This window comes from Spea bombifrons, chromosome 8 (genome assembly GCF_027358695.1).
Source record: "Spea bombifrons isolate aSpeBom1 chromosome 8, aSpeBom1.2.pri, whole genome shotgun sequence".
NCBI lineage: Eukaryota > Metazoa > Chordata > Amphibia > Anura > Pelobatidae > Spea > Spea bombifrons.
Window position 1 is genome coordinate 2,470,476 of NC_071094.1, and position 25,526 is coordinate 2,496,001.

Below are 25,526 nucleotides of genomic sequence, written 5' to 3' on the forward strand. Positions count from 1 at the left end.
TCCTCCATCACGTATCAACCAAGACTACGTGAAGAAACTCAAATGGACTAAAGACACCACCAGACATGCCTTTACCTTCTGAAGCCAATTACAAAAAAAAACCACTTTCTTCGCTTTCTTAAAAATTATAAATAAAAATAATATTAATAATAATAATAATAAAAAAAAAAAAAAAACAAAAAAAAAAAACCAACATTGAATCTGCACCCACCAAGGGCCAGGATGACTTACACAAAAAAAATTCTATTTTATGGCACCCAACTCCCTCGTTCCTCCTAGAAGGAACCCTACCCAAAACGATCATCTTCTTAGCAAACATTCCTCCAATATGATGTGATCGTAAAGTAATTTTTTTTTGCTTGTTTTTCCCCCACGATGAGATTAATCAATGCCAACATATATTTTTTTTGTGTGTTTTTTGTCTTTTTTTTGGCGCATTATTTTGAAACGTGCTTGTGAGTGATAAGAGAAAAATATTGGAAAGCCGTCCCCGTCATCGAGTCGTTTCTCTTCTATTAAAAAGGAGCCCATAGTTTCCTAAACCGGTCGCTTCGGAGCCGATCGCTTACGTTATCATGAATGCAATTATTTCCTTCATATTTGTTTTTTTTAAATACAAGCAGAATAAAAATCACATTGTGTTCAGGCAACAGTAGCAGTTCTGTAGGTAAGTGGCTGATCACATTTTTTTTTGTATTAGTAATGCATGCAAGCAGTGTCAGCACTACACATCCCTTATAGGTCAGAAACGGTCGGATATCTCCTGTCCTCCTTATAAAGTTCCACCGTAAGCAGCGTCTTGCCTTCTCACCGGGGTCTCTGGCCTGCTGGTGGAGCCGGCTTCTTGTTCGAAAGGTGGTGGTGGCGGGGGTGGCGGGGTGCCCTCGGAATCCACCGCCAGCGGATCGCTGCCACCTACCTCTTGGATGACCGATCCGGTTCCTCCTTCGGCGTCTTGGCTCTGTTCAAACGGCGGGTTTGACCCGGTGGTGAGGTCAATGTTTGCAGTACTAGTTCTCAATGAGACTATGGCGCCAGATTCACCTCTTCTCTCTGCGTAGATTCTCTGCTCGAACGCTTGAGCCGGACTCTGCTGAAACTCGGGCTCCAAGGGGATGCCGGCCGTCGAGGCTCCCATGACGGAACGATACATTTCCACTCCCTCGGGCAACATGGACTTGATTTTGGGCAGCCATCGCTTGCGGACCCTACGGGCATTGGTGCACATGTCTGCCGCGATCACGTTCATCTCGCTCTCCTTGAAATTCGGGGCAAAATTCTGGCAATACACTGCAAACAGGAGGAGATAATTAAAATTATTTAAATCGGGAGCCTAAATTAACAGAATAAAAGCCCTTAAATCTCATAGGCATATTTACTTTCGGCGTTGACCTAGACCTAACCCAGGCAGCGCCACCTGCTTCCCCTCCAACGTGGGCCTTTGAGTAATCGCTACAAGGAGTCATCACTCATATGTGGCTGCCTGCCCAAGACCTGTATAATATATTCCGAGGGAATGTTTCATCTAGACAATGAAATTAGGGGTAACTTTGTTTATTCCTATAGGTTAAAGGCGGGGGGCACAAACAAATCTCAACGTCTCGACAATTTATTCCATTTCCACGGCTTTTGCAGGAGATATCGTAACCCTTGGCGTCTTGTCTGGTGACTTTAGGGCCAGACTGGAGACTGGGAACCCGTATTGCTTTTCACAAGAAGTCCTTTTAACGATACTTCTGTACCATGGACGATAACCACAAACTCTGTATTCCCTCCCCACACACACCAATCCTTGTCCGCAAAAAAAGGAGCAAGACTTAAAACCAGAGGGTCTCTTACATTTGACGGCGTTAAGGACCCTGCTGTCCAGAGGCTTGCGACTGGGATCGCTGGTCGAGGATCGAATTCCTGTCCCGCAGCTGTTGGCGAGCGTATTCCTGAAAAAGGGGATTGTTGAGACTTCAAAAACACTTTTTATTTTATGAAAATGATTATTATTACTGTTTCTATACACATTGTCGGGGCTTTTAGGGCTGTAGATCCCTCATACCCACCAAATATCCCGAGCTCCTAGAAACGAGGGGGATAATGAGGGGCATCGCGGGAGGAAAGACGGGCTTGGAGACCCTACTTGGAGACAGTTGTAAGGTATGACACAATTGGCATATGCGCTAATGGTCATCAGAATGCCCCGGATGAACTAAAGGGGGGGCACAAAATGAACTTTTTTGGGGGGACACAAACAAGGCCGAAAACCCAAGAGGAAATTACCGGTCAAAGAAAGTGGCGAGAAGGCGTCTCAAGAGGACCTTGTGCTTCACACCAGCGCAGAGGTGACAATTCATCAACTGGCCACGGGTGATATACACACCAGAGCCTAAAGCACAGCGGAAAGAAACACGATGAGAACAACAGATAGAACTCGACCGACACAACCCGACATACATCGTTCCAGGCCCTCATTTTTTCTGGATTTGGACACAAAATGTATATTTTCACCGCGTTCCCAAAATATCCAGAAACGATTAACTTTTTACACGCCGGACAGAAGGGTGAACCGGCCAATCGGAATTCTTTTCACGAACACTCGGGCGATCGTATGGTTCTCGGTGGGGAGAGAAGACGAACGCCGACGCTCGTTTCTCACTCCATTAAAACAAAAAAAAGATGGCGGCTATAAGTTGATTTTTTTTTGGCAGACATTATACCTTTTTACAAATCGCAGCCGCCGATAAATTGATTGAATTAAAAGGAAAAAGGAGCATTACCGCCGTCACTGAGAGCTCTTTCCCTGCGTTCGTCTCCCCCACCCCACCCGCCACGCTCTCTCTTTTTACCTTGAATGAACTCCCACACGCAGACCGGCAGCTCGGAGAGAGATTCTGCGGGTATTGATTCTAATTATATTCCGCTGACTGCAGAGAAGTGAAACTCCCGTACCTCTCCAGCACACTCAATACCAGCGTCGGGAGATAGAGAGGGAGGGAGAGCGTCTGCATTATAACAAAAAAGGTGGAGGGGGCGGCCAGATTCCAACCCCCTCTCTACGGACCCCCTTGTTCTAGATTCTGGGAAGCCGGGGGGGGGGGCGCTGTCTGAATGAGATTACCAGAAATAATGATTATACGTTATTTTATTATATGTTCGTTAGCCATATAATTACAGCTCGTCGGACAGGTGTGATGGCAGCGAGTATATGAGGATGATGAGGATGATGATGATGATGATGGCGGCCGTTACTATCGGGGCAAAGTGAGGTAAATTACCCGTCTATACATTATTTTATTATGTGTTTGTTAACCATATAATTACAGAGCGCGGTTCCCTTTCACCAGCTCGTCGGACAGGTGTGATGGCAGCGAGTATATGAGGATGATGATGATGATGATGGCGGCCGTTACTATCGGGGCAAAGTGAGGTAAATTACCGGTCTATTCATTATTTTATTATGTGTTTGTTAACCATATAATTACAGAGCGCGGTTCCCTTTCACCAGCTCGTCGGACAGGTGTGATGGGAGTGAGTATATGATGATGGCGGCTGTATACTATTGGGGCGTTACCAGCCCTCTAAAACCCGATAAATATAATTATCCTCTCTATTAACGTTTAGGTTCCTGCGAGGTCCCTGTCCGTCCAGCAATGGCGCATGGAAGGGGGTTAAGCTGATTTAGGGACGCTATTAGTCCGCGAGGGCACTGTTTTTGGCCGTAACCTTCGCCTTTTATTACCGTTGGCCCTAAGGCCACCTCTACCACAAAGACCTGTGTGGCCCTCGTGGCCCTCATGCCAGAGCCTTCTCTGTAGCGCCCTTCAACGCCTTTAGCTGCCTCCAGCAGACCTCTTGGAGCCTCGGCCTTCCCTGCGGAACCATTTTAATCCTCATTAAAATAAGGAGACCCCGCCACGGCCCCGGTGTTCCCTGGGAGATAAGAGACCCCCCCAACCCCAAACCATTGCGTTAGAAAGACCTTCCATTGAGGAAGACGCCGGTTGGGAAGGTACCGCTGCCGAGATGCACCAAAGGGCCCCAATACAAGCCGCGAGGATGCGGCACCCAACGGGTTAACCCGAGACATTCATAAAAGGAGAAAAAAAAACGAGCCCCCCCCCCAAATAAAATAAAATACGTTTTCCGGCACCTGCCGGCGGAGATGTTAATGCAGGAGAGATAAAGCAGGCCGCGCATGCATTACGAGCCGCAGATATTAATCTGCCTCCATAGATTGAAAAATGCAAATGGGGCTTATCCACAGGTGTGCCGAGACACAATTTACAGCCAAAATACCCCGCGTCACATTTAATAGCGGCACATAAAACCGTAAACTGCAACAAAATGAATATTCCAGCCGCGTAAAGAGCGGCGCCTTTCTGAACGCTAACAAGATTTTGGGGGGGGGGATTTTTTTTTCTTTTTTTTACGGCTATTGTGGCGCGCGGGTAAATTGATTTTGTTGGAAACGCGCATCGCGTTGGATGTCGCAGGCGTTTAGCGAATGCGACCGCTACGGATAAGCCCCCTATTTTTCATCTTCCGTAGAAATGCTGATGGCTGGGCACCTGCAAAGCGCTGTTTAGTAGATAAAGCCCTAAAGGCTCGTTTCTTGGCCAGTGCAGGGCTGGGTGGTCAATAAGTGGAATAGTCTCCCGGCAGAGGTGGTAGAGGGTAATACAGCGAGGGTATTAAACATGCATGGGATAGACATACGGCTCCTGAATCTAAGACGAGACCAACGACTGATTATGGTTCGAGTCTTTACGGCAGGCTAGACAGGGGCCGATGGGGGCCGATCTGCCGGCAGGTTCTGGGTTCCTATGTTCTTGTAGGAAGGGCTTACCGGGATTGGCTCGCTATGGTAAATAATAAAGTCATCTTGCTATGTTCTGTATAAACACCCCGGTAATCGTTTGATTAAAGTCACCTCCTGAGCCATGAATGTTTAAACGCCTCGGAGTCATCTGACGAGAACAAATATCTGAACCTTCAGCCGATCATCCGGATCATAAAACTTAGTAAAAAATAATAAAAAATATAATATGTAAAAATAAAAAAAGGTTATAAAAAAATAAATATTATATATAAAAAAATATTCATTAAAAATGACATATTAATTCAGCCAATCAGATCGTCGCGTGATGTAATAATAACTTCTTAAAGAGGTCTAACCTGCGACCAGCTCCAACTTCTCGCCGGGGTCCCCCTCGGAGTAAAGTTTGGGGTGGCATCGGTACCCGATCTGGCTGATTAGGCTGGCCGGGAGGGCCACCAGGTCGCGGCGTATCAGAACACACGAGCGGTTCTCCAAAGAGTTCGCAATCTGTTCGGATTTTTCCTGTCCAACTGAGAGGGGAAAATTAAACAATAAAATGTAAAAAATAAATAAAAAATACATACAATCTCAGCAAGAAAATAATAATAAAAAAACAGCAATCATTCAAAAACATCTTTAAATTACACAGAAAAAAATGACATTAAATGAATAAAAACTAAAAAAGCAACGGGAACAAAATTTTAGGATTTACAAATTTAAATATAATTTTTAACTTAAATTCAAAGTTTTAGAACAAGAGGCTATGATCTAAAACGACAGAGTCAGAGGCTGCGGTTGGGGTCGGCGGATCTGATCTACTACTAACTGCAGACGGCGCAGCCCTGCGGCCAACGGGATTTAGAGCTGCCCGTTTTCAATTAAATACCCTCTACCACTTCTGCTGGGAGGCTGTTCCACTTATCTACTGCCCTCTCAGTGAAGCAGAACTTCAGGATATAGTGCGTCGGTTCACATAGGGTTACGCGCTCCGTGTTTTTAAACACCTCTGCGTTTTATTTGTCAGGCGTGATATTTATGGGCCCGGCGCGAGTGCCAGCGTTTACACGAACCGTATTCACATAAACCATCCCGGGGCAGGCGTGTTTGGAGGGAGCGGGGAACAAAAGATCAAAAGATCACCCAGAGCTACGGCTGCCTCCACGGGACTCGCATCAACATATATTAATTACAGAGACTGTCACACAACGGAGGCTACACGGCTCCTACTTTAACGAGAGGGTGGTGGATAAGTGGAGCAGCCTCCCAGCAGAAGTGGGAGAGGGCAATACAGTGAACTACCCTCTACCATCTCTGCTGGGAGACCGTTCCACTTATCTACCCCTCATCTCAGTAAAGTAAAACTCCCTTCCATTCCATCTCAGCCCCGGAGCCTCTAGCGTTAGATTCCGGCCTCTTGTGGTAACCGAGCGACCGATGAGTTAAAATGAAACAAGAATATAGCGATGATTCCATAAAGAATGAACTCCCTGGGTTTCAGACGGGGTTAGGGAGATGGTTTAAAGGGTTAATGGGGGGTAATAAATAACAGGATATATTCCACTCGTAATTCCTGGAAAAATTTCACCGGAATTGAACCCGTAACTGCCCGGTAACCGCCTCGCGCCGGTCCTTTTTTAGCCGCGGAGCCGTCCCCCGTTACCGAGTTTATAAATCCTCCGATTTCAGCAGCTTTTTAGATCTCGTGGAAAAAAGTGAAACATCTGCCAGCGACCGAGCGATAAACACCATCTCTGGAGTTTACCCGATCCCAGCCAGCTCGCCCCGTAAAACGCCCCGGGGTTACCGGAGGATACGCTAGCGGGGGGGCACAGTAACCCTTTCACGGCCACGAGAAGTTCAGCAACGCTACAGCGGAAAGGAACGGATGCCATTGGGGAGAAAAAGCAGTAACCCCCCCGCGCTGTATACAGTAATATAACCCCCAGCGCTGTATACAGTAATATAACCCCCAGCGCTGTATACAGTAATATAACCCCCCAGCGCTGTATACAGTAATATAACCCCCCAGCGCTGTATACAGTAACATAACCCCCCAGCGCTGTATACAGTAATATAACCCCCCAGCGCTGTATACAGTAATATAACCCCCAGCGCTGTATACAGTAATATAACCCCCAGCGCTGTATACAGTAATATAACCCCCAGCGCTGTATACAGTAATATAACCCCCAGCACTGTATACAGTAATATAACCCCCAGCGCTGTATACAGTAATATAACCCCCCAACGCTGTATACAGTAATATAACCCCCAGCGCTGTATACAGTAATATAACCCCCAGCGCTGTATACAGTAATATAACCCCCCAGCGCTGTATACAGTAACATAACCCCCAGCGCTGTATACAGTAATATAACCCCCAGCGCTGTATACAGTAATATAACCCCCCAGCGCTGTATACAGTAATATAACCCCCCAGCGCTGTATACAGTAATATAACCCCCCAGCGCTGTATACAGTAATATAACCCCCAGCGATGTATACAGTAATATAACCCCCAGCGCTGTATACAGTAATATAACCCCCCAGCGCTGTATACAGTAATATAACCCCCAGCGCTGTATACAGTAATATAACCCCCAGCGCTGTATACAGTAATATAACCCCCAGCGCTGTATACAGTAATATAACCCCCCAGCGCTGTATACAGTAATATAACCCCCAGCGCTGTATACAGTAATATAACCCCCAGCGCTGTATACAGTAATATAACCCCCCAGCGCTGTATACAGTAATATAACCCCCAGCGCTGTATACAGTAATATAACCCCCAGCACTGTATACAGTAATATAACCCCCAGCGCTGTATACAGTAATATAACCCCCAGCGCTGTATACAGTAATATAACCCCCCGCACTGTATACAGTAATATAACCCCCAGCACTGTATACAGTAATATAACCCCCAGCACTGTATACAGTAATAACCCCCAGCGCTGTATACAGTAATATAACCCCCCCAGCGCTGTATACGGTAATATAACCCCCCCAGCGCTGTATACAGTAATATAACCCCCAGCGCTGTATACAGTAATATAACCCCCCAGCGCTGTATACAGTAATATAACCCCCAGCGCTGTATACAGTAATATAACCCCCCAGCGCTGTATACAGTAATATAACCCCCAGCGCTGTATACAGTAATATAACCCCCCAGCGCTGTATACAGTAATATAACCCCCAGCGCTGTATACAGTAATATAACCCCCAGCGCTGTATACAGTAATATAACCCCCAGCGCTGTATACAGTAATATAACCCCCAGCGCTGTATACAGTAATATAACCCCCCAGCGCTGTATACAGTAATATAACCCCCAGCGCTGTATACAGTAATATAACCCCCCAGCGCTGTATACAGTAATATAACCCCCAGCGCTGTATACAGTAATATAACCCCCAGCGCTGTATACAGTAATATAACCCCCCAGCGCTGTATACAGTAATATAACCCCCCAGCGCTGTATACAGTAATATAACCCCCAGCGCTGTATACAGTAATATAACCCCCAGCGCTGTATACAGTAATATAACCCCCAGCGCTGTATACAGTAATATAACCCCCCAGCGCTGTATACAGTAATATAACCCCCCAGCGCTGTATACAGTAATATAACCCCCAGCGCTGTATACAGTAATATAACCCCCCCAGCGCTGTATACAGTAATATAACCCCCAGCGCTGTATACAGTAATATAACCCCCAGCGCTGTATACAGTAATATAACCCCCAGCGCTGTATACAGTAACATAACCCCCAGCGCTGTATACAGTAATATAACCCCCAGCGCTGTACACAGTAACATAACCCCCAGCGCTGTATACAGTAATATAACCCCCAGCGCTGTATACAGTAATATAACCCCCAGCACTGTATACAGTAATATAACCCCCAGCGCTGTATACAGTAATATAACCCCCCCAGCGCTGTATACAGTAATATAACCCCCCCAGCGCTGTATACAGTAATATAAACCCCCAGCGCTGTATACAGTAATATAACCCCCAGCGCTGTATACAGTAATATAACCCCCCCGCGCTTTATACAGTAATATAACCCCCCCAGCACTGTATACAGTAATATAACCCCCAGCGCTGTATACAGTAATATAACCCCCAGTGCTGTATACAGTAATATAACCCCCAGCGCTGTATACAGTAACATAACCCCCAGCGCTGTATACAGTAATATAACCCCCAGCGCTGTATACAGTAATATAACCCCCAGCGCTGTATACAGTAATATAACCCCCCCAGCACTGTATACAGTAACATAACCCCCAGCGCTGTATACAGTAATATAACCCCCAGTGCTGTATACAGTAATATAACCCCCAGTGCTGTATACAGTAATATAACCCCCAGCGCTGTATACAGTAATATACCCCCCAGCGCTGTATACAGTAATATAACCCCCAGCGCTGTATACAGTAATATACCCCCCAGCGCTGTATACAGTAATATAACCCCCAGCGCTGTATACAGTAATATAACCCCCCAGCGCTGTATACAGTAATATAACCCCCAGCGCTGTATACAGTAATATAACCCCCCAGCGCTGTATACAGTAATATAGCCCCCAGCGCTGTATACAGTAATATAACCCCCAGCGCTGTATACAGTAATATAACCCCCAGCGCTGTATACAGTAATATAACCCCCCCAGCACTGTATACAGTAACATAACCCCCAGCGCTGTATACAGTAATATAACCCCCAGTGCTGTATACAGTAATATAACCCCCAGTGCTGTATACAGTAATATAACCCCCAGCGCTGTATACAGTAATATACCCCCCAGCGCTGTATACAGTAATATAACCCCCAGCGCTGTATACAGTAATATAACCCCCAGCGCTGTATACAGTAATATAACCCCCAGCGCTGTATACAGTAATATAACCCCCCAGCGCTGTATACAGTAATATAACCCCCAGCGCTGTATACAGTAATATAACCCCCCAGCGCTGTATACAGTAATATAGCCCCCAGCGCTGTATACAGTAATATAACCCCCCAGCGCTGTATACAGTAATATAACCCCCCCATGTTGGTCGGTGACAAAGACCTGTTTCTATCTAATTTTGTCCCAATAAACTCCCTTTATCTGCAGACCTGGAGCCGCCGTTGCTGTCAGTCATGTGATATTTTGGGTGACTTTCCCGGCTCAAACCCCACACTGAGCTGATGCTTTATGGCAATGCTAATAAAGTCCGTTCTCCATAGACTTTCATTAGTCAGAGAGTCCAGCTGGGTGATTAAGACCGAACCATTCTATTGTTCCCCACAGGCAATATGAGAAGGAGTCAGGGGGTTTGTCTAATAGATTGGGGGTCAGATAACAGAACGAGTGTACTTTATATAAGCAGAGAAGCCATTGAGAAAACGTGTATAAGGTGCTCATGAGCTACAAACCGAACTCCACTTATCTCCTGACTCAAACAGGAAAGGATCGTCCGGGTTTAATCTCTGTTTATTTATCAGACGCGATCGCCCCGATTACCGCAGCTCTCTTTCTCTGCCTGCGACTCCCAACACAAGTCAACAAACAGAGAAGCTCCAAGGACACGGCGTTACTTCACAATAATCTTTTGTGCGCGTTATAAAAAGAGTCTTGGGTCCGATCCAGGAACGGTAACCGTCGGATTTCTCAAACGAGGTCGCTGATACTACAAATAAGACGGATCCCATGACGGACGCGGCTGGTCTGAAGTCCACATGCAAATCAAGGAAGGGAAACGTGGACCGGACAACGTAAACGGGAGCAAGATCACAAGGAGGGGCGGACATCTTTAAATCCAACATCTTACTGACAATATGCAGTATGATTAACCCTTGGATCCTACCAGGGCTGGGCTGGAGATGACGGGGCGGGCTCTGGCACTTTAAGGCCAGCAGCCGCCTAACGACGCATTGAATGCACAATTAACCCTTGAAAATGTTGTGTATCACACAGGGTCCTTGGTGGGGATATATCAAATACTGTAGTTCGAGAACTTGATGGTGAGAAACTCGGAGGAACACATGAGGGTTCTCTCCCATTGTCTCCTACGTCTTGGAACCTTGGTGGAATGTCCACAACATTCTCTGACCCTTCAAATATTGACCCTTCTACTTAATACATCAAATGGATACACCGAGTCTTTGGTCGAAGGCGATATCTTTTATTGGGTCAACATAGAAGAAGGCGTATAGACACAAAAACTTTTCAGGGCTTCGGAGGTCTCGTCAATTAAAATAAAAGACCTCCAAGATCCAAAAAAGTTAGATGGTTCTTCACAATTTTCTATAACCGTGCTTAATAAAAAACAGGTATCACCTTCTACTGAAGACCAACGGACGGTTCTAATCATGGATGTTATGGAAACTTAAGGTCAGGAGGTAAGGCTATTCTGATTAAGGTCACCTGTATTCAAGCAGGGATTCCAGCTGTGGTATAGCAGGGAGGAGAAAATGGTAAGTGCAGAATATAAGTGCTGGAAATTACTAAAGCTCGGGTACAGGTTTCAGCGTCAGGAGAGGACATTCATAATCTTGAAGCATTAAGATTTATCCACTTATTTTTAGTTTCGATGTGATTCATTTGCATTAGCAGAAGACCCCAAAACACAGCACAACATACTCGCTTCATGCAACAAGGTGTGCTACAGCACGGAACACGGACTTCAACTGCGTCAAAGGACGGTGGCCTCAAACCCAACGAAACAAGAAGATAGAACACGTTCCCTGCTCTGCTAGATACGGCTACAGCCTCTCCAACAACCCCATAAATATTAACCACTAATATTAACGGTAAAACATTTCAATAACGCGTGGAATACAACCGTCACGAGTGACCACAAAGAGACAGAGATTTATCTAAGAGAGCAAAGTAAGAGTTGGGTACCTGAGTAGCCCCCTGTGGACTTGATGTACATCTGCCCATAATGGTCTTCCACCATTGTGTCATAGGCCTCGTCATCTTCATCATCCTCTTCATTGTGGTAGGAAGTAGGGCTGTCAGTGGTTGGAAGGCTACTTGCCCCAGGGCTTGTGCGTTCCCCCTGGGAGTACTGCACTTGCTGTACGTTGGGGAAGAGAGCAGCAAGACTGGACATCCCGTAATACGAGACACGTGGTAGTTTTGGTGGAGCAGCGGCGGACATTGACCCTCCTGTATTGTCTCTGTTGTGGCCCTCCACCGACCTCTTGGTTGGCAAGTTGGGTACCGCTATCGGCTGAAGCTCCAGGCTCTCATTTTTAACCCGGGTTAAGAGAGGTATGGGCATGGAAGGGGAGACGACGCAGGGTATGGAGGCTCCCTGGGTCTGGTTGCACGGACTCTGGGGCTCCGAGCTTGTGTCTTCAATCATGGTGGTCTGGGAGTCGCAGTGAGGGGAGCTCACTTTGAACATCAGGTCCGTACCTCTCTCTACAATGTGCTGGATTTGAAGGAACCCTGCGGTGTACATCACCACTAGCTGCTCGCTCGCGGCCATCGTCAGCTTTCCAGTGTAACAAAATGAAAGAATTTGCTGAAAACATGCCGGGGGAACAGTGGCCGGAAGCTCAAAGGAACTCTTACTGTTCCCGCTGAATAAATCTCTGAAGTACAAACTACTGGCTGCGAGCACCGCGCGGTGGGCTTTGAACGCCTGACCCTTCACCAGTATGGAGACATCGCAGTAAAGTCCCAAAAGCCTCTGCTCGTTCAGGCAACCCAACACGGTGTTCCCGAAATTGGGAATCTCTATGTGTAACATCTGCGACATGGCTGAGAAGTGGCTGCAGGGTCTTCAGACATTCAACAAAAGGAGTCTCCAAGACGGTTCACATCTGAAAAAGAACGAAACAAAAACCAAAAAAAGTTTTAAAAAAATCCAAATCAAGAGATTTCACAAACATAGACCGTAACCCACCCCAGCAACGGCACCGACCAACGCATCTATGATGTCAACATTTAATTAGAATGTCCCTGCTTGGGGGGGGGGAGCCTTAAGATTTATTGATGTCCTTCGATGTTCCTCAGCATGTTCCTAAACAACTTTAAAGTTCAGTACAACATTCTATCCAAAAGGAGACACATAAAACATGATATATTATGGAATATTCCGTTATCACCCATTGTTAACCCCAACAATATTAAGATTGAGAAGACATGGCTGAAGTTTAAGTGCCTTGGTTCCTTTAGACTTCTCTTTGAAGGATCTGAAACGAGGATGACCAACATGAGGCCACAATGATGGATGTAGCCCGTTTAGACGATGTCAAGGGTCCCTTGTTACATTTTAATCCTATAGGAAGATCAGCTGCAAATCTAAAGTCAATCAAAGCATGCGATAAAGTATCAAAACCGGTTATTCAACCCCAAATCTTACATTACTTCCCACCAGCTTGGTGGCCAACAATTCGCCACAAGCAGACAAACAATGGAACGCTTCTACAGAAGAACCAAACGAATCAGAATGTCCGTGGGCTAATGGAAAGGGACACAGAATAGTTCTCGGTATGAAGCCTCGAACGTGCGATCTCTGAAAGTTATGTTACCACTCGTCGACTCAGCATTGAGTCATCGTTACTCACCAATAAGGAATGAGAAAAAAAATGATGGTTTAAAGTAAATCTGAGCCTCGCAAGTCAAAGCCTTCACTAATCTGATTTCGGAAGCCGGGGTGAGATATAAAACAGGACGTTACCACTCAAGAACTTAACCCCTTGGAGAAGCTGGAAAGGTTTCGGCCATGGTCACCACCCCCCCCCCCACACACACCCTTTTCTACAACCTTCTTCTAGATGTTTAAAGTGTTAACAGAACGGTCACGTTTAGTTAGTATAATAAGGTTTGTTCAGCGGAACAGCCTCAAGGTCCTCACCCCAACCACAAGAATCCACCAGGAAATCGGAATGTCTATTAAAACATAATCTATGGAGATTAGCGAGTAAAGAGAGGACAAAAATAATGTTTTCTAGGGGGTGAAGAGATCTGGTTGATCACAACACTTCAATTCACAAAGCGAATACTCAAGAAGGATACGGGTAGTAATAATATTCCGAAAATAATACTCTGCTCGGAAATTGTCCCATGTAAAACCAACGTTGGTCGGTAGAGCCACCGACCGATGGAGGAGGGTAGAGACCAAGCAAGAAGAACATGTCTATTTGTTTCATTCTCAATGGAGGGCAATAAACCTTCTGTATGCCCCGGAGAAGGTGTATCGCCCTCCCTGAAACGTTGACCGTTCTGATGTGGAGCTGAGATGTTACTTCCCATCAGAATTCTCGTTCGCTGTAAGACACGAGCGTCTAAGGCTAAGGTGTCCCATGTGGTCCTTGATGACCACAGTTGTAGGAACCTTTGATGTCCCTCTAATGCAACATTGTAACCAAACAACTAAGCCTGAAGACCAGCAGGTGACGAGTTATGAGGTCATCTAGGAAAGTTATTGGGCTGGAACACAGTTGGCCCTGATGGACTAAGTAGGTGCCCCTCAACAAACCAACACATTTTCTTTGCTGCGTAATAAAGTCCACATTGAAGGAAGGCGTTCGGGACACTGCTTCAGGCCTCGGAACACTTTACCCAAGTGTCTAACAAAACGTAATAATGGTCTTCTACTTTCAAATTTCTAGGAGAAAAGGCAAGCTTTTGGGCTCTAGGGCCCCCGACCCAATCGTAAAGAACGTAACTCAATTAACAGGTTAAATTCTGTCAATAAAAGGAAAGAACAGAATTTGCCTATTTCTAGCCGCTGTAACAACTAAAACCTTAATCAGTCGTTGGTCTCGTCTTAGATTCAGGAGCCGTATGTCTATCCCATGCATGTTTAATACACTCACTGTATTACCCTCTACCACTTCTGCTGGGAGGCTGTTCCACTGATTTACCACCCTCTCAATAAAAAAAAAACTTTCTAACATAACATCTCTAACTTCTAATCAAAAGTAATTGGGTTTGCTCTGTTCTGCAGTTTGGAGCAAAGGGTTAAAAGGTCTTTCTTTCCGTGCCTTAGTTAATCTTTAACTTGTATTAACTTTAGAATCTCTTAACAGATTCTCCAGAAATTCAGAGCCAAATCACCAATAATAATCATTTGTCGGGTTACCCCTGTGGCACTCTGTGTGTTAAATCAACTCTGCGGATACTGCCAACACAAGATCAGATTAAAGAACGGCGACCGCAGACACACGAAAGACCCTCGGAAAAACGCAAAAATAAGAAATAAAAGTAAAAAAAAATAAAATAAATTCCTTCGCACAAAACCAGAGGCTGCGTAAAAAAAAACAAAAAAAAACAAAAAACAACTGATTTCAATATTTTCATAATAACTGCCAAACATTTACAGAAGGAACACAAACAATATCAGCTTAGGAAATCAGACTTAACTCTTTCATTGCAGGAGAGGTCAGTAGTGGGAATGCAAGGGTTAAGGCAATGCAAGGGTTAAGTGCCACCCTTTTTTGTTGGGGGGTCAGCAGCCCCTTAAAAGGGTTAAAAAAAAGTGGCAAAAGGTGACTTCCATTCTTCACTTTCTTACTTACATGAAGCAGAATGTTGGTCTTGAGGGTCTGCGCTGAAGATTCTAAACCAGGTAGAAGAATTCCAAAAAAAATCAGATAAAAATAAAAAAAATTAATCCAACCCTCAAAAAAACAGTAAATCCCTCTCTATATTTTGGGGTGCAAGTGGTGGGTGGAGACCCCCCCTTCCTGTAACTGCCACCGGCTGTGGCAAAGTGCTGCGTAGCTGTGATCGGGGTGGGCATCACTGCCTGTAGGACATGCTGCAGTGCGAAGCGTGCATCCTACATTTTTAATACCCGCTGGGGAGGGGGCAGGAGACGCAACTCCGTGCTTCTACCGGGAGGACTTTCATCGCCTATTCTCCAAAAAAAAGATTATTTTCTTTAAAAAAAAAATGGAGAGTTGGGAAAAGTGCAAGGATGCTTCTCCAAGTCAGACATGAGAAGATGAATGCAAGCCCCTGCCGCTCCCTCCCCTTCCCTCTCCTGCCCGACAGCGTCTGGATCTGACACGGTGGTTACAGCAAAAAAAAAACCTTAAAGAAAAAGAAGAAAGAGAAGAAAGAGAGGAAAGAAAGCCGCGCACTCTAAAAACAACTCCACCAACCCACAGCACTGCATCAAATGACCCCTCGGCAGGGTATGTAAGGGACAATAGCCCCCCCCAAGCAGTTGTGCAGTAATAATGAAGGGGTTTTTTTTGGTGCATTAAAAGTAAAAGGGGCATTAACCCCTTCCCTCCAAGATACAACTGACCCCTTTTACAGGTCTTGAAGGCCAGCAAGGGGTTAATGCACAGTTAAAATGCCACCCATACCAGCACACAAAAATAATGTATAATAATTACAAAAGATATACATTCATCCCATGGGAACAAAGAGCCCCCGGTGGGAGATTCTATCCCCCCCCCCCCCGCCAAGCCTTTGATAGACGGTGAAAGTGATGGTAGAATAACGAATTCCGCCAACAGGACTATCGTATCTCTCCACGCCGCCTTCTTTCGGGTCGTTTAAATACGTCGTTAATATGTAGATCTGCCATCGCCGAGATAATAGTAAATAATAGCGAGAATGAGTATCCGGGGGGGCAGAATGTGCGATCGGCGGCGGGGAAGCGGAGCGATGGAAGCGAGAGGGTGAAGCAGACACGGATGCAGACAGAGGAAAGGAGGAGGGAGGGCTCTGTCCGATTCAATTCCTCAATAATATACCAGAGAAGTATCGGCGGTCGGAACGGCGTTATTCGGAGACATCACCCGCAAACACGCAGCTTCCCAAACTATGAACTCGCGTGTCGGTGACCGGCAGCTGCGAACGTACCTTAAAAAAAAAAAAAAAAAAAAAAAAACTGGTCCCAAGTATTCTGCCTGCCTCCAAAGTAGGTGCCAAAAAGAGGCAGGGAAAAAATAAATACAAATAAATAAATAAATATTAATAAAAATAAAATAATGCAAAAAAATAAATAAAAAAATGCTTAAAAAATAAACAAAAATACAAAAATCTCAAAATAGAAAAAAAAGATCTGGTGCAGTCCAAAAAAAAAAAAAAAAAAAAGAGAAAGGTTTTAGCGAGTGGAAAGCTCGGCGGCGGTGCAGAGCATGTTAATGAATGGGGCCGGATGCAGATTAACATTCGCACTGAATGGAGGGCTTTGATTGGGAAGCCGGTAAGTAAATGCCAGTTCCAGGCTGGCGTTAAAAAAAAAAAAAAAAAAAAAAAAATTAAAAAAAAAAAATTCACAGAGCCGTATCAGTGCCAGAAGAATGCTCTCAGTGTTGGTACAAGAGAGACTTGCGATGAGTCATTGCAATGCAAACAAAGATGGCAGGAGAGAGAGTACTGTATACCCTGAGCGGTGCCACGGCAACAGAGGCCGCTCCGAACATGGGTTTTATTTTTTATTTTATTTTTTATTTTATTTTTTTTTTTTACATTAATTTTTTTTTCCAGATGAATTACTGCCCCGCTCCCCAGCCAACAGCGTCAAAACATTTAAAGTATTCCAAACAGTCGGCAAAAGCTGGCAGAGCCAGGGGCTTTAACTCCAAAAAGGGGGGGGGCTGGGGGTAGAAAGGGGTAAGTTGGAACCGGTCCAGCTGAGGGATACAATGTTTATTGTCACCCCCTCCTGGTGCTTCTAGTAGGGAAAGGGTATAAAAGATCATGTTACCCCCCCCTCCCAAATGCTGCAGGTTTATATGGGGGGGGGGTTTGGGTGCATGAAGCTGGGGGAGGGGGTAAGTGCACCTGTCTGGAGCACAAAGGGTTAAGAGGGAGGCATTGAGTTCCACTAGAGTTATTTTGAATACAGTTCTCTTTTTGTGTGTGTTAAAGTTTACAGGACTCAGGATTAGCTGAGTAATGTTTGACCCGGGTAAGGGAGGAGGAGGTCACGGGAGTCTCATTTACATGCGAGAGAGTTAAACAGAAAAGGGTATTAACATATACAGGCAGAACTTAAATCATTTCGCAAGAGGAGAATAAAACAAAAGAGGATTAGGCGGACGCGGAACTTTTAAGGTGGACTGTAAGGTTTACGTTACTGAGAGGGTGGTAGATAAGTGGAGCAGCCTCCCAGCAGAAGTGGTAGCGGGTAATACAGTGAGGGGATTAAACATGCGTGGGATAGACATACGGCTCCTGAATCTAAGACGAGACCAACGACTGATTAAGGTTTGAGTCTAGACGGGGGCCTACGGGGGCCGAGCTGCCGGCAGGTTCTGGATTTCTATGACTGTTCTCGGGGCGTACGGGCGCTGTAGGGGTGTAAGGGTGGCTCGGGTGGCAGTAGGGCATTAAAACATGTGAGCTACACACTCAGTAACGCTTCCATCACAGACTCAGCAGAGGTGGTAATGCTGACCTCAACGAGACGAGTTAATCCCACTGCTGGAATTTGCCAAATTCCACAATCCAGCCCACTCAACATCCGACATACAATCAACCCGCAATCCGGCGCTAACGCCGGTAATCTTTAATACTTTGATGAAGTATAATGAGCCGGCCGTGTGCAGTTTGATCAGTGCCCGGTTCCCAGGGAGAGGTGGCAGTGAGCGATGCTTTTTAGTGGCCCAGCCTCCATTCCCTGTAATAACTACAATAGTAACCATTGTATGTTTAGACTAATCCTTCTTCTGAGGTTACAGCGGAGGGCAGGTGAGGGTTTGTCTGCAGCCCACTCCTTCATATTAATGATATCTGAGCTTCCCGATTAGTGCCCCCCCCACTATATCACAGACGGAATCCCTGCTTGAATACAGGTGACTCCATTCAGAATATCCTTACCTCCTGACAAAGTCATGATTTCCATAACAACCGTTAGTAAATAAGAGGGGTCCCCATGGAAATTATCCCCCAATACTGCGGCGATTTAATGCTATGAAGTTTTAGCTTACTGAGAGGGCGGTAGATAAGTGGGGCAGCCTCCCAGCAGAAGTGGTAGAGGGTAATACAGTGAGGGGATTTAAACATACATGGGATAGACATACGGCTCCTGAAGGTTTGAGTCGTTACAGCAGACTAGACGGGGGGCCGACGGGGCCGAATAGATGTTCTAACATGGGATTTAATGTTACTTTCCTGAAAGGGTCACCACAGACCTAAAAAAAAGGGAAATTAGGAAAGAAAGTGGCTTTTGTGGCATTGTATGGAGGGCATTCACTCCCAGCACCCCCAGCCGGCAGCCGGAGCGAGGGGGCGCCGCTCTCGCTGCAGCCCGCGACTGTAATGTGCAGACGTGTTTCCAGACAGTCACACACCGTGTCATACTGCGGGTAGCGCGGCCCCTCCGGCACAGACACAGAGCGGCGCATATTAACAGCTTAAACCCCGCTGCTAGCGATCCAATCACGGCCGGCCACGGGGGGGGGGCATTCACCCCTCTCCCAAACACCCAGCCATGCAAATTAACCCCGAACTCTCCCAGCCTGCACATTCCTTTACAAACACACACATGCCTAGAACATACATATATATATATTTAACCCCCCCCGGCAAAGAAATCACTCAGGGGTACGTCTGCCCGGGGCGACAGAATGACTCGGCTGCTGCAGAACCTCTTGGAACGAGAGCAGAACCCCCCCCATGCGACAAATCAGGTACAACCGCTAAGTCTGTCAACAATTAGCCAAATTAACCCTTAGAAACAGTTAACAGCAAAGTTAACCCCTTATGCGCCAACGCTTATGAGAGATGCCAGCACAGGTGGTAGCCACGTTTTGCCCCCCAGGACAAGCAGAGAGGGACCACAGATCGTAGGTTGTGATTGGCTGAGCATGCCAAGAGTTGCCGCTAGCAGTCCACATCGACAACCCAAAGACGGTCTTTCTGATCTGTTGGTGTCATAGGACGTGAATACCTGCCAACTGTCCCGGTTCGGTCTGGCCAGTCCCTCTTTCCTCCACCGATGCCCCTCTTTTCTAGGAGCTCAGAATGTTTGCCGGGTGTGAGGGTCTCACGGGGGGAGGGGTTCTGTCCGATCCCAAAATCCACCTGCTCCCCGAGGCACGCGTACGGTTAATCCACCCCTTCCCGGCCCAATTACATGCGCGTCAGGAGGAAGAGGAGCTCATCTCCCCGGGTTATCAGCAGATATTCCAAAGAAGCGCAAAAGATGCCAAAGGTTCCGAGCTCCGGAATCCAAAGCATCCTAGGGGGAACCGAACGGCGCCCCCCCCCAAAAAGAAAACCAGAGACAAACACCCCCCCCCCCAAGAGCCATAGAAGAGTCTGAATGGATCTTACAAGCCACGGGCGCCGCTCCTCGCCTCGACTCATTACCTAGTATGGAGGAGATGTCTGCTGGGTGTATTTTTCCCCCCCGTCCCTGCGTCTTGTGCAAGCGAGTCTGTGAGTCAGCATTAACACACATGAGATAATCGGGAGCTCTGCTTGCGGCTGAAGGAAACGGAGATCGGAAGGGAGAAAAAAAATAAAAACGTGAAGAAAAAAAAAAAGTGAATAGTCTTGGACGCGAGCCCCGCGCGGTAATTCAATTGCCTTTACTTTTCAATTACTGCGTAGACTACTGGTAGCCCCAGGCAGGGAAGCTGTAATCATTGTGTACTGCCCCCCCCATGTATGGGCGCTCTCTGGCGGATGCAGAGCCAAATTCAGCTCCCCGGGGGTGGGGGGGGCATCTAGGAGACTGCTTTCCCCCACACCTATGTCTCCTTGAACACAGGTGAGCCATAAGAAGTTACTGAGAGGAGGACTAACTCAGCAGAACTCAAGTACAGAGGTGGTCGACCTTGGGACCCAGCGCCCGCTCGGTACCATTTAATTGTATTATGGTTAGGATTCTAGAATTTTGGAATACTGTTGAGAAGTGAAAGGGTTAACTTCCAGTTTTTGTTGTTTTTAGCTGCATATCAGCCGTTTGTATGATTCTCGCTGTTATCTGAGCCCCGATCTACTAAACACCCCGACTCCTTATCATACTGCCTGTGGGGAACAATAGAACGGCTCAGTCTTAATCACCCAACCAGACTCTCCGACTAATGAAAGTCTATGGAGGAACGGACTTCATTAGCATTGCCATAAAGCATCAGCTCAGTGTGGTCTCCGAACACTTTCTGGGCTTGAAGACGTTGGGGGGGGGTTACTGACCGGCAATGGACTTGCTTCCCAATCAACATCAATGAAGAATAAAAGACTTTCCTGGACTCTGGTGTAAGTGTGGACTTGTGGATGGTCCGTACCCGTTGCCTGGTTCTATGAGGGTGTGTGGAGTATCCGTGGATCTGGAGGAGAACTGCCCAGGTAATGAGGGGTTTTGGGGGGGGGGATTCAGTTTCGACACAATAAGGTCCTCCTACAGTAAGGTCTCCCTGCCGAAGCACACAATGGTCTTTGTTTTGGGCCGGGGGCTATCACTTTACCCTAATGGCCCAGCGTGTTTGGAAAGTGAAATTCCAGGAACCCAGCGTGGTTGCAAAATAAAAGCAGAGAAGTCCTGCTCTGCAGCCCACGCCGCGTATTCCAGGGCAATCAGACGTGTGGTTTCGTCTGAGCAACGCGGCGTTTGAACGGCCAACAAAGCCTGCGGCAGACATTCATCTGTGACCGCACTGCTTAATGGGGAAATCTTCCGCTTGTCAACAGTCTGATTGCCTGACCTCAGAGGCTTACAATCTGACATCGCTGGCCCTTCTACCGGCGAGAGCGACGTTCACGCTGCTGTCCTACGCGGTCTGCGACAGAATCATTCAGAAAACGTTACTTTGTTTAATAGTCAAAGAAAACAAAAGTAACATTAAAGTAACACAATGTTACCGATTGATATGCGTCTCCTTCACTCCCAGACCGAAGCCTCCAGAGGGCTGGATCTTCTAAGGTCTCCCCCAAAAAAAGGAGTCCCCCAAAGACGTCAGGAAAAAGTTGCGGCCAAAAGCCATGGCCCACACGACCAAAACTGTGCCTTCCATGACTTGGTGCCACCATGACGAGCTGAGTGAGAATCCATATCAGCGAATCCCAAAATCCACCAAAAATGGAGTCTATGAAGAGTGCGATTTGTGCCCAAACCGGCCCCAGCCAACGTCTGGTAAATAAAACAAAAAACACCCCTCCCTCCAACACCAGTCATACTCCGGGGCAATTTTAAGTGAGATGCGTAAACAGAAGAAAATGCATAAAACAAAGAGTCTTCTGGTGGTCATTGACTTGGACCCATGCTTTCCGCAGACGCCATAGAACATCAATGAACGCAACTGCGCATGTACAATAATAATAATAATATAAAAAAAACTTTTTACTATAATCCAGGACTTTCTGACTTCATAAAAAAATAAAAAAAACAAACAAACATTCTCATTGTTCACTGCATTTAATCTTTTAATTGCCAAGAAAAGTCCATCAAAGGAACTTTATCCGCCAAGATGGCGGTATTTATTGCGGATCTGTAACATAACAAGAAGTGAAAGCCAACATCCGTGTACGTTCACGTGTTCTCTGGCGCCGAGCCCGGGTCTATTTTTAAGATCATTTACTAGAAATCCTGCGAATAAAAGGAAATACGAATGGTGTTGTAAGAATCCTTTAAGTTCAGATTGTTACACGCCGGTTCCCTTCTGCATTAAAGGAAGAGGATTTAACCACACAACGCACCCCCCCCCCGCCTAGAGATGCGTTACTGCGATGCGCCAAAGGATTGTAACACATAATAGCTTCCTTAATTCCTAAGGCAAGTTTTGAACAGCGAGCGGTTACCGCAGCCCCATTGATCTCGCAGGCAACTAGATTTTCTTGTAGCAGAAGATGGCTTTATTAGCGAATACAACTTCGTATCGGCGCGTTCATCCAATAATCGCCATAAAGGAGCGTTTCGGGCTACTTCGCAATGATTTTGATAAACTGAATTGTTAGTTATTTGCTAGACCGGCATCGAAGGAAGGGAAGAGATAGAGGGTCTCGCCTTTATAACAATGCAGTGTCAGCGTTGAGATGCGTCCGGATCTACACGCCCCCGGTGGCCAGATAAGGAACTGCAATAGTGCCGTACTTGAGCGTAGGAGGAGAGTGCGTGTCGAGCGCAGTTGTCTGAGTGTAGCTCCCGAGCAAAATGCAGTACAATTACATAAAATGAGCTGAACTTACAGATTTTGTGAAAATATAAAACTATAGGTTTCATTTACTTTAGGAAGAAGGGGTCACTTAAGGGGAAGCCGCGTTATAACGGATAAATACATGTGAGAGCTGTAAGGGGGCCTCGCAGAAGAAATCTTTATTTCATGGACTGAAAACATTTAAAAAAAAATTGTTGTAATCAGAGGAGCAACGGTTCCACTGCAAAGAGAGAGCGAAGGACCTTATTTACAGTAAGGGCTGTAAAGCTGCGGAGTGCACTGCCCGGTGGTGATCGCAGGTACTGCAGGGGATTTTAAGAAAAGAAGGGTATTCAAGTAGTTATTCCAAATCTGCTGTTTTAAAACATTTTTCTCATTGCCTATGGAGTCATAAAGATTTTTCATTTTTTTTTGGGGGGGGGCAAATTTAGAAAGCACGTAAAACAGGATATTTTTGTCTTTTGTATTGTCAAAAAGATTCCTTTTTTAAACATGGTCTTATCTGCCTACCGAGACAGTAACAGAGAGTTCCTGATGTCAGTATGCATCATGTTTGTTATGTCTGTGATGCCTCCAGACGTATTTTAAGACAAACGGGTGGAAAAAAAAAAATTCAGGGTTAAGCAACAAGTGGAGAGCTGCCACGTGTTAACTCCTTCCCTGCCAGGTCCGAAGGGAAACTCATTCCGCTAGATGTTCCAGAGGGACAGTAGCACCGGAGTTCCTGGATTATTTTATCTCCTGTCCTCTAAGACTGAATGTCGGAGAAATAACCGAGAAAGACGAGAGGAGGAAATTGTATCGAAAGAGAAGTTGGAGATCCGCGTCACTGGCGGTCAGGATGCTCACGAGGCTCAAACTTGTTAAGCTTTTTTTAATGTCTGATACATTGTATTTAGGTAAAATTTTAGAGAACCCTTGCTCCCGATTTCTTTGGCTTCCAATTTTGCCGATTTGCCAGGCTGTAAACCTCCAGGAATCTTTACCCAGACTTGGAGGTAGACGTTGGTCGAGATGTTCATCAATATTCTCGAAATGGTGGAAAATGACACTTTCCACCCCACGAAAACCTTCTCTGAAGGACACAATGTCCTTGGAAGGTCTCCCCTACAAATCATACCCTTCAGAGTCGGTGCTTATAATTATGCGGCCAAGTACCGCTGAACTTGCTGTAAACTTTCTACATTTTAGTTTAATGGCCATTCCAACCGCGTTCAATTGCGATACCTATGTGTTCAATTGAGATACCCCAAGACAGAAGCTCTGACGTTCCTTCAAATCATAGTAGCTTTGTAACTAAAGGTCACAGTTTCCACCTGGCACCACACGCTCGCTCAATGTGCCGCTCCAGCGGAAGACTGGATGCTGCAGCCAGCGGGCGCCCCGTGATCGCCAGTCTGGCCACGGCTTAGTGAATAAGCCCCTATGTGCATTATGGCAACTCTAATTAAAACAGAAGATGTGTTCAGAGAAAGGAGGTACAAAATAACTGCATTCATTCCGAAAAAGATTCTCGATCGTTTTTAGGGGTATCCAACATTCTACAGCGACGAGGCAGACCCCTTCTGACTCGTTATTCTGCAGGTAAAGGTGGGGGGTACCGGAGAGCTGGCGTCGAGGAGGCAAGCAGACAGAGGGCGGCTCCTGCCAATTCCAATGTCCTTGTTCTTGATGGCTGCAAGAAAACGCTTTCGCTGCATTAGTGGATTTGTGCCGACGCTCATCCGTCTGCGGAATGTTCTTCACCCTCTGAACGAGGTTCCAAAGTAAAAACACCTCCAGACGGAAAGCGATTCTCGCGGCCAAACGTTAGGTGCGGAAACGTGAGGTGCGGCACGTGGGGGGGGGGCCCAAAATTATACAAAAAGCCAGAAATGGGTTCACTGGGCGCCCCGGATTTCGCCCCATTCTATGGTCATGATCCGCGAGACTCAATTCAAACATAGAACCCGGCAGATCGGCCCCATCTAGTCGCACGTTTCTTGTACTCTAAAGACTCAAACCTCAACTCAGTCGTTGGTCTCGTCTTAGATTCAGGAGCCGTATGTCTATCCCATGCGTGTTTAATACCCTCACTGTATTACCCTCTACCACCTCTGCTGGAAGGCTGTTCCACTTATCTACATCTTTCTAGTGAAGCCTCTAGTTTTAGATGATGGCTTCTTATCAAAATGCAGAAGTAACAGTGATTTCTCTGGCCACAGATAGATGTTAACAGTAAGGATTTCGAAATGCAAGAAGAAGGTTTAAAAAAATGAAGAAAAAAAACAAAAAAAAACAGAGGAGAGAGCGCAGACCAAGCCCGTGGAAGCTGTGTTTGATTTCACACGTGAGACAGTCGTGATTAAGCTGCCTGTGTTTGGAAACACTGCCTACCGGCGAGCTGAAAGCAGATGGTCGGAGGTGAACGCTGATTAGCAATGACACATCGCAGAGCGAAAGCGTGGACCCGACGCTTACTCACATTACATACAGTCATCCCACTAGAATCACACAACCTGCCAGCAGATCGGCCCCATTCGGCCCGTCTGCCTGTTTTTCAATCAGTCGTTGGTCTCGTCTTAGATTCAGGAGGCATATGCCTATCTCATGCAGGTTTTTTGTTCCCTCACTGTATTAGCCTCTACCACCTCT

General features: G+C 46.3%; 1 protein-coding gene across 2 annotated transcripts; it reads right to left on the reverse strand.

Moving 5' to 3' along the window:
• Nucleotides 1-599: 599 nt before the first annotated feature.
• On the reverse strand, nucleotides 600-20,132 carry NACC2 (NACC family member 2). Of its 2 annotated transcripts, none has more exons than XM_053473744.1 (6): nucleotides 20,071-20,132; nucleotides 11,716-12,644; nucleotides 5,167-5,340; nucleotides 2,272-2,377; nucleotides 1,840-1,937; nucleotides 600-1,290 (listed from the first exon to the last, which is right to left on the reverse strand). In XM_053473744.1, exons 2-6 carry the CDS (start codon nucleotides 12,578-12,580, stop codon nucleotides 773-775), a joined length of 1,761 nt encoding a protein of 586 aa, XP_053329719.1. In that variant the 5' UTR covers nucleotides 12,581-12,644; nucleotides 20,071-20,132; the 3' UTR covers nucleotides 600-772. The 2 variants fall into 2 exon arrangements, with proteins under 2 accessions (XP_053329719.1, XP_053329720.1); XM_053473745.1 differs by lacking the exon at nucleotides 20,071-20,132 and adding an exon at nucleotides 15,348-15,442.
• Between the last annotated feature and the right edge of the window lie 5,394 nt (nucleotides 20,133-25,526).

Excerpts from the sequence above, each read along its gene's own strand:
- NACC2 (XM_053473744.1), bottom strand. The coding sequence starts at position 12,580 with ATGTCGCAGATGTTACACATAGAGATTCCCAATTTCGGGAACACCGTG. Across the intron at positions 2,378-5,166 it reads GAAGTTGGAGCTGGTCGCAG|GCTCTGGTGTGTATATCACC; the intron begins GTTAGACCTCTT and ends GCTGTGCTTTAG. Across the intron at positions 1,938-2,271 it reads CTCGCCACTTTCTTTGACCG|GAATACGCTCGCCAACAGCT; the intron begins GTAATTTCCTCT and ends CCCCTTTTTCAG.